This window comes from Poecilia reticulata, chromosome 19 (genome assembly GCF_904066995.2).
Source record: "Poecilia reticulata chromosome 19, P_reticulata-male-v2, whole genome shotgun sequence".
Lineage (NCBI taxonomy): Eukaryota > Metazoa > Chordata > Actinopteri > Cyprinodontiformes > Poeciliidae > Poecilia > Poecilia reticulata.
In genome coordinates this window covers 3,043,066-3,058,311 of record NC_088848.1, presented here as the reverse complement: position 1 = coordinate 3,058,311, position 15,246 = coordinate 3,043,066, and the positions used below count along the sequence as shown (strand labels likewise).

General features: G+C 36.0%; 1 protein-coding gene across 1 annotated transcript in view; it reads left to right on the top strand.

The window, feature by feature from the left end:
* Positions 1-15,215, top strand: part of LOC103481237 (protein tyrosine phosphatase receptor type H) — a 31,241-nt gene extending 16,026 nt beyond the window's left edge. The window contains exons 7-24 of the mRNA XM_081601007.1: positions 2,202-2,453; positions 2,729-2,980; positions 3,499-3,750; positions 4,025-4,276; positions 4,429-4,680; positions 4,929-5,174; positions 5,309-5,539; positions 6,582-6,851; positions 6,930-7,023; positions 7,146-7,196; positions 7,303-7,387; positions 7,522-7,612; positions 7,700-7,776; positions 10,447-10,581; positions 11,824-11,946; positions 13,029-13,189; positions 14,517-14,652; positions 14,997-15,215. Of these exons, the coding sequence (XP_081457133.1) occupies positions 2,202-2,453; positions 2,729-2,980; positions 3,499-3,750; positions 4,025-4,276; positions 4,429-4,680; positions 4,929-5,174; positions 5,309-5,539; positions 6,582-6,851; positions 6,930-7,023; positions 7,146-7,196; positions 7,303-7,387; positions 7,522-7,612; positions 7,700-7,776; positions 10,447-10,581; positions 11,824-11,946; positions 13,029-13,189; positions 14,517-14,652; positions 14,997-15,125 (3,089 nt within the window). The 3' untranslated portion in view covers positions 15,126-15,215. The remainder of the gene's footprint in view (positions 1-2,201; positions 2,454-2,728; positions 2,981-3,498; positions 3,751-4,024; positions 4,277-4,428; positions 4,681-4,928; positions 5,175-5,308; positions 5,540-6,581; positions 6,852-6,929; positions 7,024-7,145; positions 7,197-7,302; positions 7,388-7,521; positions 7,613-7,699; positions 7,777-10,446; positions 10,582-11,823; positions 11,947-13,028; positions 13,190-14,516; positions 14,653-14,996) is intronic.
* The last annotated feature ends 31 nt before the right edge of the window (positions 15,216-15,246 follow it).

Genomic DNA, 15,246 nt, shown 5'->3' with positions numbered 1-15,246 from the left:
TTGTTCCTAATTACTAAAACAATTTCAATCTGTAATTTGAGTTTGAAATCCTCTCATGGTTTCCGTATTTCCTTCACAGCAGTATCAAAATGACCCGGCGTTACATTTGGATTGCACAATTTTTACGTGAAAAGTGACGGTTTTACGGTCAAATTTCACTACAGTTGTTTTTAAAGAATAATGTGTGTTGATGAATCCTGGTTTAGGTTGTAGCAGACTGCAATACAACAATAAAACAAACTACAAGAAACGGGATAGGATTGGAAAGGAAAGTAACTTCTTTGCCAACAACAACACCAACAACAACAACACCAACAACAACAACACCAACAACAACAACACCCAAACCCAGTTAGTATGAGCTACTTATTTTTCCATTTCTGACAGTAACATATCATTAATTACAGATTCCTCTCAAAGCTTTTTTCTAGTTGACACCGTCTGCTTTTTGTCCTACAGCTCCTCCTCCTAATGTATTCAGTGTAACTCTGGTGACACAGAATGAAAACAGTATAACTCTGCAGTGGAATAAGGTTGATAACATCACAACATACAGACTGAAGACGGATGGAGGAGAACCTGTTGATGTGCCTGACAGTCCTGGAGACCCAGTAACATATGTGGTCTCTGGTCTGAATCCTGGGATAAGATACAGTTTCACTCTTTTTTCTGTGGCAAATGGACTCAGCAGCTCTGGATATAATTTTACTGCAGTTACAGGTTGGTGATGTTCTAAAGCTCATTTGTTAAGATTATTGGTACCAACATCCCTTTAATCTGACAAATAATGTAACTGGTAACACTTTATTTAAAGGGGTGTGAATAAGACTATCATGAACATAACACGTGTCATGAACATGAATAAGCCTTTATGAATATTTATGACTGTTGTCATAAATCGTCATTCGGTAAATTATGACACTTTTAATACAAAGTTGACATTATTCAAAATGTCTTTGTTATGACAACTTGACATTAACCAAGAAATCATTACTGTTTAAACTTTACCTTTAATAACAAAGTTAACTAATTTGCAATCAGTAATACTTTTATAACAAATTTATATCAGTAATGATTTCTTAAAACAGTCTTATTCACCCCCTTCAAATAAAGTGTTACCATCTAACTTTAATCTTAAAATGTATTTTTTGTTTATTACATTATCGGTGATCATAAAACTCAATTATAGGTTTGTCCAAATCGAACCATAGCTTTGTTAAAGTGTTGCTTTCATTGGAATTATTACATTTTTAACAACTTTCCCAACTAAATTGAAATAATTTACATAATTATCCTCAATATCTTTTTGTTTACGTTTTCACATGTTAACTCTGTGATGCAACATAATTTATATCACTTACACAAAGTGAAAGTTACAATCGTTTTTATAATGGTAGGAAAATTTTACCAATTAAAGCAAAACAATGAAAAGCATTAGAGCCGATTTTAGTCTTTATTTAAAAATATCAAAACCAGAGAAGAAAATCTTCCCACAGTGATTTTTTTCCAATAATAAAAGGTAATATAGTTTTCTGTTCCTGGTTAAATGTTGTAGAGGAATTACAAATTCAACGTAGATCACAGTTTTTAGGTGTTTGTGATGTTAGATAATATAGAAGAGCATTTCCCGTGTTTCAAATCACGGATCAGAATAAAAGCTTCTCATTTCGCAGCTTCTCCACTCGTAGTTCTTTTCACCTCCAAAAGTTCTTGTTCTTCTTTAAACCAAATCAATTTTTCTTTCCAGCAGTGATTTGTATTGAAAATAAATCTCATTTCATCGTTTGATTTAATGCTTAAGCAAAACATATTATTCATTCATTTCTTCTCTAGACGATTTCATGCGAAATATTCTCATTATTTCTTTGTAATTTTATTCATTCACCAACTTAAATTTAAGACTGGATTGAGCCTTAAGCCAATTTTCTCCTTAAATGTCTCTTAGTTACAGCTGGTGGCATTTTACTAGTTATTGTTAAATATTTAAATCATTGTTTTCATTTATTTATTTTGAAATCATCAACCATTATTTTATCTGAACGTTTTTTCTATTGCCTTTTTTGTTTAAATGTAATATTGAAAGTGAATTAAACTTTTGTGAACTGTTAACATGTAGTTTGCAGGCAGACTGCTGCCATCTTTGAAAGAGAAATACACAATTTTTAAAATTAAATTGGCTTTTGTTCTCCCTCACATTGCAGCTCCTGGTGATACTGACAGGTTTGATCACATCAATCAGACTGAGACCAGCATAACTCTGCAGTGGAACAAAGTGGGAGATATCGACACTTATATTCTTTCATACGATGGAAATGAGGTCCCCATAACTCACTCAGCAGGAGGTGGAAAACACACAGTGTCAGATCTGACCAGTGCTACTAGATACAGCTTCACTCTCTTCACTGTGTTTGATTACACCAGAAGTGATGGATCAACTATCACTGCAGTCACTGGTGAGATGTTCATTAAATATAATAATTTATAGTAAAATATAATATGTGCACATGCATTGAAAATTAAAAACTTAATGATTCTGTATCCATAGAAAAACGACAAACAGAAAAAGTTGTAATTTCTTTGTTTTTCTTGTAATGATCCACTTTGTTCAGATTTTGCTGCCACATAAAGCCAGGCTGCAACACAACGAGTACCGAGGAATTAAACTTTCCTGTCCAGAGATGTTTTATTAATTTCTAATAGTTGCTTTATGTTCATGTTCACATTGTAGCTCCTCGAAAAACAGAAAATTTTGATCACATCAATCAAACTGAGACCAGCATAACTCTGGAGTGGAGCAAAGTGGGAAACATCGACACTTATATTCTTTCATACGATGGAAATGAGGTCAACATAACTCACTCAGCAGGAGGTGGAAAACACACAGTGTCAGATCTGACCAGTGCTACTAGATACAGCTTCACTCTCTTCACTGTGTTTGATTACGCCAGAAGTGATGGATCAACTATCACTGCAGTCACTGGTGAGATGTTTTTCTTTTTGTTATCTTTTTACTAAAACTGCTCCAGAGGTTTCTATGGTAACTATTACTTGGTTCATCAGACTTTCACTTTAAATGAACAAAAACCACAATAAAGAAAAAGCTGCTAAAATACATTTAGCAAAGTATATTGTTGGGTAGTTTTGTGAATTTTTTCTTCTGAACATTTTTACAAAGCTCTTTGTAAGCATGAAACACATTTATCATGTTATAATATCAGTTCTACCAGGTTTGTGTAATAATTCATGTTTGCTGCTTTTTCTGGTTGGAGAAATTTTGTTTTTATCTGTTAACACATTTTCTACTAGATGTTAATTTAGACACTTCAGTGTTATAAGGTTGTTGTTTTTTCATCTGAGGGTTTTGAAGGAATAAATTAAACGAAATATAATCATAAAACTTTTCGTAACTTTTCTTAGGTTTAGAAGTGAAATATGACAATTCTTTTAATGATTATTTTTTTATTATTATTATTATTCTTTTTCCTGTACAAATTGCAGCTCCTGGTGATACTGACAGGTTTGATCACATCAATCAGACTGAGACCAGCATAACTCTGGAGTGGAGCAAAGTGGGAAATATCGACAATTATATTCTTTCAATCAATGGAAATGAGGTCAACATAACTCACTCAGCAGGAGGTGGAAAACACACAGTGTCATTTCTGACCAATGCTACTAGATACAGCTTCACTCTCTTCACTGTGTTTGATTACACCAGAAGCAGAGGAGCAACTATCACTGCAGTCACTGGTGAGATGTTAATTAAATATAATTTATAGTAAAATATAATATGTGCACATGCATTGAAAATTTAAAACTTAATGATTCTGTATCCATAGAAAAACGACAAACAGAAAAAGTTGTAATTTCTTTGTTTTTCTTGTAATGATCCACTTTGTTCAGATTTTGCTGCCACACATAAAAAGAAGCTGCAATAGAACGAGTACCGAGGAATTTAACTCTTCTGTTCAGAGATGTTTTATTAATTTCTAATAGTTGCTTTATGTTCATGTTCACATTGTAGCTCCTCGAAAAACAGAAAATTTTGATCACATCAATCAAACTGAGACCAGCATAACTCTGGAGTGGAGCAAAGTGGGAAACATCGACACTTATATTCTTTCATATGATGGAAATGAGGTCAACATAACTCACTCAGCAGGAGGTGGAAAACACACAGTGTCATTTCTGACCAGTGCTACTAGATACAGCTTCACTCTCTTCACTGTGTTTGATTACGCCAGAAGTGATGGATCAACTATCACTGCAGTCACTGGTGAGATGTTCATTCTTACAGGATAAATGTGAATTAATATGTATGTCTTTATTAACACTGAAGTAGAACGGTGACAATAAAACCCTACCAAATTAAAAACCTTTTCATTGAAGACATCATCTAATCAGTTTTCTCCTTTTTGTCTCTTTCAGCTCCTGAGGCCCCAGCAGAGTTTGGCCCAGTAGAACAAACTGAGACCAGTATAACTCTGCAGTGGAAACCAGTAAAAAACGTCAAAGATTACATAGTCACTTATAAAGACACCATAATAAATATTACAACATCAGATGAAACTGTGACACAAACTATCTCAGGTCTGGACAGTGGAACCAGATATGATTTCTGGATCTTCAGTGTGTTTGATTACGCCAGAAGCAGAGGAGCAACAATCTCTGCACCTACTGGTAAGAAATCTGAGGAAACATCGTTACAGAGAAACCTTAGGGTTCTATTTAAGAATAAAAGACAACGTATATAATATCTGAAATGGTCATGATGAACTAGATCTTTTATTCATTCTTTATTTTTTTGTCAGTGAAGACAAAACAAGAGAACTTTATAACATTGCAATGCTTAATTTGTTTATTTTCATTATTGTCACTAACATAAGAAACAAAATAATGCTAGTGTGTATTTTCTTTCTTTTCCTCAGTTCCTCCTCAGGTGTCTTCAGTAAATGTAGAGCGCTCTGTAAATGGAGCCGTTCTAAAGTGGGACGATCCAAATAAAGGCTGGGAATACGAGCTTAAAGTTGACGAGTTTCAGGAAAACATTACTAAAATTAATCTAGTTACATATTCAGTAGAAAATCTGAAGGCTGGAACAAAGTATTCATTCAGCGTCATCACTCTGTTCTCTGGACTCAGGAGCTCTGATTACACTGGTGTCATAGTAACAAGTATGTAAACAAGGTTTTACATTTTTTCTGAATTTCTAGAAATAGAAATCTTATTTATAATGTGCATTATTATTGGCTGAAGTGTTAAATGTAACTGAACCTTTTGTAAATGAATAATTCATTTAATATTCCAGAAATCGACTGCAGTGCTGTAACCTGGAGTGTCACCAACTCATCAATCCAGGGAACAGTTGAAGGCTTGTTCTCCAAAGCTTTGGCCTCTAATGGATCTGAAACTCTCACCAGTCCTGAAGGGAAAGACGTGACATTTTCTGGCCTCCATCCTGGAGGAACCTATAATATTTCTCTACTGTATGAAACATCGTCTGAACTTTATCCACAGTGTAGCATCAACATACCCATCAGTACGTACAAAACACTCATTATAATTTATATCTACTGTATTTCCCGGACTATAATAACCGGGCTATTAGCCGCTGGTATCTCCTCCGCTCTCGGTTTTTCACAATCTTAATCTCACATTAAGACACGTTTCAATTTGTTCACGCCGAGTTTACATGAAGCGGCTCTAATTCCCTCCTGTACTGCCAGATCGATAACCTTCAACTTAAAAGCTGCATCATATGAGTTTGAAGAAATTTCTCTGTCGTGCCTGCTGCTAGCATGTACTTGTTCTAAATGAAAATCTGCACTTTCTTACTTTGATTTCCAATTTTGACTTCCAATGATTCACTTCTTGCTAAAGAGCCCCCTGGTGGTGGAAGAAAAATCTACAGAAAAGCCGCACCGGGTTATAAGCTGCATGTTCAAAGTGTAGGAAAGAAATAACGGCTTATAGTCCGAAAAATACTGTATAACAGAAGTTATATTAACCTTATAATAAGTCTTAGACTGAGTGTATTTGAAATTAAACTAAATCTTTATTTCAAATAAGTAAAATGTCAGAGAAAAAAATTATATGAAAACCAAAAAATATACATAATAGTAATTAAACATAAAAATAATAAAATAATAAATAAAACTTCCATATTCAGTTCAAAAAGGAGTAGTAAGAAGACAAAGCCTTTAAATCCTTCCCCGAATTGTGACATCTAAATATGTTTGACATTATACTTATTTACACATCTAATTTTTGCTTCCAAATTAAATCCTTAATTAATGAATTGATTAATGAATTAATCAATTCATTTAACTGTATTAAAAGAGGAAAAAGGACTCCAACTTAATGGTTTTATTATTGTTTTATGGATTGTATAAGTTAATTAAAGGAGCACAGAAATACATTTAAACATGAAAATATTTAGTTAAAAAATGCAGTAGTACTAGATCATAATACTAGTGATATACTTTTTTTTTTAATCAAATGTGTGATATAAAATTATTTTTTTGTGGTTCAGACAAACCAGTACTTACATTTTGTTTAATTTTCTGGTTCTTTCCTCCCAGCTCCTCCTTCTATATTTCCTCACTGCAGCTTCTGGGGTTCTGGCTACAGCGCTCTGATTAAATGGACCGAACCGGATGGTGTTTGGACGACAGGTGAACTCACCATAAATGGGAAAACTGTCACTTTAAACCCAAATGAGAATCAGGTCATTGTGGACGGACTTCAACCTGCCAAAACGTATAAAGTCTCTGTGAATTCAAAGCTGGAAACTGAAGCTGATCCCTTAAGATCTGAATCATTTATTTTCTCCTGTTCGACTGATAACAGAGGTGAGCAAAACTACACACATTTTCTGTTTTGCTTTAATTTGTAATAATTTCTCTAACCTATTAAATTGATCCTTCCAGGAGTCATTGGAGGATCTGTGGTCGGCGTTCTGCTTTTTGCTCTTCTCATCTGTGTGATTGTATTTATTGTCCGTAAAAAGCCAGATATTATCCGGTCAGTACTTCCTCCGTCACTATTATCTATTATTATAGAGGTTAATAATCCTTCATAGAGGATTATTAACCTCTATAAAGTTAATAATCAAATCAATTAATGTTTGTTTTCTCTTCCCATAGCAGAAAAAAGTCTTTCTTCTCTGCATCCAAAAAGTCAGATTCAAAGGGGAAGTGAGTGTGAGCTTCCTTATCTCCAAACTCAACCTTCAGTGGAAATCACAGCCTAAAAATAATCAAGAGCAACATTTATCTAATATTTCTACTGTTTTTGTTTCAGAGTCATCATCCCTGTAGCCAAGTTCCCAGACCACTACCAGCAGCTGAGTTTGGATGATAACCGAGGTTTCAGTCAGGAGTATGAGGTGCATCTCGCTCTTTAAACTTCCCCTCTTCTCCGTTACGTTTCCAGATAAAGTTTCTGTCGCTCCGTGAAGCTGAAGTTGATCATTTCGACCTCGTTTCATTTCGTGGCGTGTCGTTCTCTGCTTCCACTCAGTCCCTCGCTCCTGCTGGCACGAGCCAAACCCAAACAGCTGCGAGTCTGCCAGAAAACAGAGGGAAGAATCGCTTCACCAACATCCTTCCATGTGAGTCCGTCGTGGTCCTGTTGGCGTTTCTGTGGTATTTTATCTTTTTTTTTTGAATTTTAAATCATGTTTTCATTCTCCTGCTAGATGATTGGAGTCGAGTGAAACTAAATACATCGACTCCAAACAATACCTTGGACTACATAAATGCTAATTACTTACCAGTAAGTATGACTCTGCAGCCATGTTGCCGTAGCAACTGTTTTGTAATCTGACCTCATGAGAATCACATGTGGGGTTCCTCAGGGCTCCATTGTTGGGACACTTTTATTTGGCATCTATAAACTCCTCCTAGCAAATACCATGAAGCACAACAACATCATGCTGATGACAAAACCTTTTATTTCTGACTCATCATTAAAAGATGAGTCAGAATTTCCAACATAACTCAGAAAAGACATAAGTCATAGATAGACAATAATCAATAAATCAATTAATCACATGATCATTTAAAACAAACTCAATAATTTCCATTGGTACCATTTAACTTTTATATTTTTTTTCTCTCTTTCTACCAAAAACTGGATGATAAAGTTTTCAGTTTGGTGTTTTGGTCTCAACCAGCTCTTATTTTGAAGGACAATTTTGTTCACAAAGACTTCAAAATTGATTTTATTTGTTGTTTTGTTTATTTTGGATATTTAAAATGGCTTCCAGTTCAAGTGGTAAATGTTCATTAGAATTTAAACTTTACTTTAAAATTTATTTTAGAATGTTTTCTTGCATTATTATTTTGCCATTACAGATATATCACTTTAAAATGGTCTCAAAACAACAATATTATCGTTTATCGCAATAACTTCTGGAACAATTTATCGTCCAGCAGAATTTATTATCGTGACGAGCCGAGTCAGAGATCAAAATCTAGCTGAAGATTACAGTGAAGGTCTGAAGCCTTGGTGTCTGAATGTAGGCAGCTTCATTAAATCCAGTAAATTATTACAAATATTGGCTGAATAAAGAGTTTTCTGTCAAATCAGGGGAAAAAAATGCATGTTTTTATTTTCAGAAGGTTTGATCTGACATGCTTCTTCTGACTTTATGGAATATTATAAGATTATTTCATCCTTAGAGGGATATTAGTAATATTTTAATGCCATTTTTAAATGGATGCAAATAAAACCAGATATTTTACCATTTAATCTAAATCTGCCAGAGTTATGTGTAGTCCTGTCTGCTGTGTTTGTCGTCATGGTGCAGATTGTTCGCTAATGTTCAGTTAAAAACCTCTGAGGTCGGAAACAGAAACGCTCTTTCTCACATGCGCTTCATCTGACGGCTTTTTGTTGCTCTGGGTTTTATTTAGAGGCATCGAGGTAAATGGGACTGAATGCAGATCATACAATGCTTTTCATCTGTTTCTTTTTAAAGAAATGTAAAAGATCTGGTGTCAGAATCGTTCTCTGCTTTGCGTTGGTCCATCTTAAATCTGAACAAACGTTCAGTTTAATGTGACAAAATGTGGAAAAGGTCAAGGGTGAGCACTGCATCAGGAATGCAGCACAGAAATATAAATCTGCACAAAAATCCCCTCAAAGCAGAAGAACTGACAGCTGAGAGAGAATATATATATGTGCAAAACCAGCTCTATTCATCTCATTATGAGGGAGTGAGTTTTGCAAGAGGAAGCAGCTTTGCACTTTGATAACTGAGCCGTGAATCCTATCGCTACAGTTCTTGATTTTAAATTTGCTTTCATAAAGCTGAAGCGTTTATTAGTTGGGCTTTGGTAACTTTGGTTTTATCTTATTCCTATTTTATGTTGTTTTGCATTCGGATCATTTTGTACAAAGTCTGCAGAGCAAGACAGTTTACATATTTACATTAGGGAACAAATAAAGTTATTTAATCTACTGTTAAACTTTGATATCTTTGCTGTTGGTGTTAAATTTTATACTTGGCTTTGAATAACAAAAGTTGTTTGAAAGGACTGAGGAGAAAAGCTTCACCAAACCAAGAGTGGCGTGATAATAAGTCATAAAGCTGTAGAAAAATCCACAAGGAGGAAGTTGACGGAATAAACAGAACAAGATAACCGAGGTGTCAAATCATAAGAGATTATTTTTCTGTTGTAAGCTTTGAACAGTTAAATAAAAATAATCTCGACTCCATTTTTAGCAGCATTTTTTAATCTTGGTGGATGAGACAAAAACTTATTAACTCCAAAGTCCAAACTGAGGCACCGGTTAGAGTTTGTAGGAGATCATATATTAGACTTTGAACTGTGGTAAACTGTTAATCATAGAGCTTTTCTGGTAACTTCCTTTTATTCTTTTTACGGCGTCTTAGCAGTCGCCTTCCTCATTGCTGCAGCATTGTTCTCAAGGTTGTTCTCAAGGTCTCTCTGCAGATGTGGTCATAAAATAATTCAATTTAAATCTTAGTATGCCTCTTGTGAATTATTATTTAATAATTTAACCTGAAAAATACATCTTTTATTTGTTTATAGCATTTTTTACATAGGTTTCCTGGGCATTTTGTTGCGTCTGCAGGTGTGGTTTGACCTTTGGTTTCCTAATGACTTCTGCTCTATTTATAAGCTTTAGTTCTCTTAATCATTGTGTTCTTTGTTTGAATAAGGACCAGATTACTGATAGTCACTAATACATCTTATCTAGATGTTGTGCCTTGCTTACAGTAAAGCGTTACTAAGGATTTTGACATAAAATTGATGATCCATGTGCTTGAATCAGAAAGCAGAAGTTTGATAAGCTTGACGGGTTTACAGAGAAGTGTGGTATTCAGTTTAAATTAATCCTTTTCTGTGTATGTTGACATTAATATTAATGTTTTAGGTCGTATAAAAGCTTTATAAAGATCATCTTCTCTTTCAGGGCTACAGCAGCAGCAAAGAGTACATCGCCTGTCAGGGCCCTCTGCCCAACACGGTCGCTGATTTCTGGAGGATGGTTTGGGAGCAGAAAGTGAAGAGAATCGTCATGGTTACCAACTGCATCGAAGCAGGGCGGGTACGTTTTCTGGAAAATGTTCTACGGACAGATTTTAGGGAAGTTTAAACCTGAAATGAAAGAAAAAAGACGCACTGTAAAACTTTAGAAGGTGGTTTAGCGTGAAAATGAAAGCCCACCTGCTGCCTGGAAAATGATATTTAAGTTAACAAGTAAATAGTTTTGGTTTTAACTCAGAAATTAAAGTTCATGAAGTTGATTTAACCACGAGAGACAAGTCGTCTAAACATTGTTTTTTAAGTTCATTAATCTTGAATTGTAAGTTTTAACTTAATGCTGCAATTTAAACCAAATAATTATTTCACAATATGCAAGAAGAAAAACTGTCCTCACCCAGTTAAAGAGACACATTTGTCTGTTATTTTACTCACAATCCATCCATCCATTTTTACACCCTTGTCCCTCAGTGGGTCGGGAGGGTTGCTGGTGCCCATCTCCAGCTGGCGTACTGGGCAAGGGGCGGGGTCACCTGGACAGGTCGCCAGTCTGTCGCAGGGCAACACAGAGACACACAGAGACACACAACCATGCACACACACACTCACACCAAGGGGCAATTTGGAGAGACCAATTAACCTGACAGTCATGTTTTTGGATTGTGAGAGGAAACCGGAGTACCTGGAGAAAACCCACCATGCACAGGGAGAACATGCAAACTCCATGCAGAAAGACTGGGAATCGAACCCAGAACCTTCTTGCTGCAAGGCAACAGCTCTACCAACTGCGCCACTGACAATATCAAGTTAAAATAACTTATTTTGCTGTAGAATAATTTAATTCAAATTGCATGAACCAAATTTCTGATTTGATTAATTTTATGAAACATCTGAATGAATTCAGCTCAGAAACATTTAGTGTGATCAGGACAAGAGTCAGATCAACGTAACTCATTTCCATCTCAGGAGACAAAAACACGCCGCTAAGCATTCTGGGAAATAGTTCCCACTCCTGACTTTTTCTTCTTTCAGGTTTTTTAAGTGTTAACCTAAAAACTCTGTTTATTCAACTCTTACTGCTTACTGCTGTAAGTTTATCTTTCACAAATTCACACATTTAGGTTCAAAATCTAAAACTCACTAAATGTATTTGACTTAAAGAGTAGAAGATAGTAGACACAACTCAAATGTTTTACAGTGTACAAATCTTTCAGTTCTCTTAAATTGATATGTGAGCACGAAGCAAACGACTGCAGCAACAGAACAAGCATGATTGTCATTTTTTGTGTGTGTTTTCTTCTTGTAGACCAAATGTGAACAATACTGGCCTGAAGACAGGAGCCCTTGTGCTCATGGAGAACTGATTGTCTCCAAAACGTCTGAGGAGAGAGAGTCCAACTGGGTTCTGAGGGAGTTTAAAGTGAAACATGTACGTAACATCTCTCACATTTCAAAGAAAAATAAAATGAAGTCAGTGTCTTACCTGCTGGATCTCAATCTGGACAAAAACAGATTCCCCCAAACAGACTAGCAAAGCTAGCTCATTTTTAGGATTTGCTCAAATCCTAAAGCAGATCTGTTTTTAAAAACATCACCAAGTCCTCTACTTCAGATTTTAATACCAAGCTTAATTTTGCATTTAAATAGTAAGTTAAATAGTCTGATCTATTTAAAAATAAGACTGTTAGCACCATTACCTGCTAGCAATAGCCCTCCAGGTAAAACACATAAACAGGTAACATTTGCAGTCAGAGGAATTACTTAATAAAAATACAGAATAAAAATGAACAAAACAGCTTTTACATAAAGGGATAGTTTGAAATTTCTGAGGTGAGGTTCTGTTAAAAGGTTGTAAGTTAACATACGAGGTAGAAGCTAACGGCTAGTTAGCGGCCAACTGATGCAAATTTAAATAACTCCAGTCTCAAAAATATTGCAGCTGTTTATAAAAATATTCTCTTTTATGAACCTTTAAACCTCCAACAAGTTTGCATTGCATTTGTATATATTTCCATGTAAACACCAATGATTGATTTTCCTGTGTAAAACATGAAGAGATATAAAAAGAGGAAATACTGCAGGTTTTAGGTAAACAATGTTTTAGCTGGTTTAGAGAGTTTCACACGGGAAGATGACCAACAAATCATTGACTTAAAACTCAGTTTAAAAATTCAAAACTATCCACTTAAACTCATAAAATTGTTATTTTTGCCACCGAGTCATTTTGTAGATTTTTTTGTTGAAAATTTCTAATTGTTCAATTTCAAATTGTTCAAATTAGTAAACCCTTACTAATGCAAGTTTTTATTATCGTTTCTCCAAACTGTTTAATCTGCTTCTTATTCCAGGTAAGATACTGACTGCTCAATACCTCTCCACAGAACCCCACCTCTTACTGTTTCTTTGGTCTTTTTTATACTGCTTACAGGAAATGTGGATTTTTATTGGCTATAGTTGAACATTGACCCGTTATAACCTCTCAAATGCATAAATATAACTTATTTTATGCAGACGAAGGATTCAGAGGAACGGACGGTGAAGCATTTCCACTTCACCGCCTGGCCTGACCATGGAGTCCCTCAGGGCACAGAAGTCCTGATCCGTTTCAGAGGACTTGTGAGGAAACATATAGAGAGTGAAGGGAGCAAAGCACCAACCGTGGTTCACTGCAGGTAAACAAAACGAAAAGGAGACTCCAATAGGCACCAACTAGCTGCAGGGCTGATTCGTACATATTAATCCTGACAACTTTCCAATTTCTAGTTATGAAAGTTGAGTTTTTAAGATAGAAATTTTGAGCAAATAAAGGAGAAATAACATCAACCTGAAAACTGCAGTGGTTGCAGTTTTAATTTGAGTGGTTTTCAGAAAACGGAACTAGGAAGTAAACACAGATTCTGAGTCGCGCTGCAGAGGTTTCTAAAAAGAGCTAATTTAGAGAAGACTTTCTCTAGATTTAGATATTTAGCCGTTTTTTTAACATACACATTTTATTAGCTGTTTGCTGATTACAGGTGGGCTCTAGTGAGTTGAAGCTAAGTTTTACAAGAGTCAAGTAAACTTCAGTATTGACCCTTTGCACGTGACGTCACGCTCTTCAGAACTCCGCCATGATGGACGTCAAAACAACCAATGCCTCGTTTAAAGCTAGTAAAAAAAAAACCCATTAAAAACCAGACATATGCAACCTAATATCGCCTCTATTTAGTTGATTTCACTTTAAAAATGGTCGCAGGGCGCTCAGCTGTCCAAACAGACAAGGATAGAAACTAAACTTGTCATTTAACTTTTAATGACTAAAGATACAGCAGCGATGGTAGCAACCGTGAAAAATAACGTCTGGCAACTATTAATGGAGAAGGTGCGTCTAATCGTTAGTAACCATGGAGACAATGAAGCGCCGTCATGTAGCCTAGCATGTATGAAAACAACTGGTTAGCATCTCGTCTTTTGGACGTTTTTAAGTTTTCTCCGGTGTAAAGGAAAACGCTGTTTATGACATAGTGATATAACTCATGTGGTGTGAATTCAGGTAAAGTCGTAAATTTGATAAACGGGTCAGGAGGGAGGAGGAACGGGTCGGTTTCTAAGCTAGCCGTTTCCAGCTTTTGTAAATCCTGCCGTATATGAGCTTCAACCAGGTGAGTTGCGTTCACAGACAAATTATCTTGACTCGAACAAGAAAAAGCCATGAATAAACTGGCACAAACAACTTTGGAAAACAGTTTCAGTAGCTCTGTTCAGTACTGTCGTCCCTCACTTCCGGCGTCCATCATGGCGCCTCGAATGATTAAGTGACGTAGCTGCAAAGGATCAATAGAGGAAGTAATCACACAAAAACTCTAGTGTAAGTTATATAGAAGAGATAACATATTTTAAATGGTTTCTGTATAATAAAATATGGTAAAACGGAAGTATTTGCATGTAGTTTCCTGTTGCTGATGTTCATACTTTTAACCCAGAACGTGCTGGTGCTTCTACCTGTTGTTTTCCCATCAGTGCCGGGGTGGGCCGCACGGGCACCATCATCGCCCTGGACGTCCTGCTGCAGCAGCTGCAGCAGGAGCGGGCTGTCGGCATCAACAGCTTCGTCTACAAGATGAGGCAGCATCGATCTCACATGGTGCAGACGGAGGTAAAACTAACACTCTGCTGGTTTATTACGGAGGCTTATCTCCACGTCAAACACCCATAAAATTTAACAAAGCTGCTTTTGGTGTTTATTTATAGATTTATTGTCCGCATGGTTATTTGGCTGTTAAGATTTCTGTACATTTGCGAGTAAAACAAACTCCAGTACTTCCTTCAATAGTTCTTAACAAAAGCAGAAAGTAACTGAGATGTTTCCTAAATAAGATCATCTGCACAAAGTATTGGTATCAGATTGGTATTGCCGATGTCAGCTTGAATTTTACTCGAAGAGGAAATCGTTATCGAACTTTTCTATTAAAAATCTTTTGTCTAAATGTCCCTCGTCAGTCCCAGTACGTGTTCCTGCACCAGTGCATCATGGACAGCCTGCAGTCGTCAGGCGGCCAGGAGGAGAACGTTTACGAGAACGACGACCTTATATACGTCAACGCCACGGCGCTCCGACAGCTCCGCTGACCCGACGGCGCCGGTTCAGCCCAGCACTAAGACTTGATGCACATAATGACAAGCTAACAGTGTCATTATATAAAGCTCACTTATACATGGTGTTTATACTGTATAGAAATGCATTTGTAGT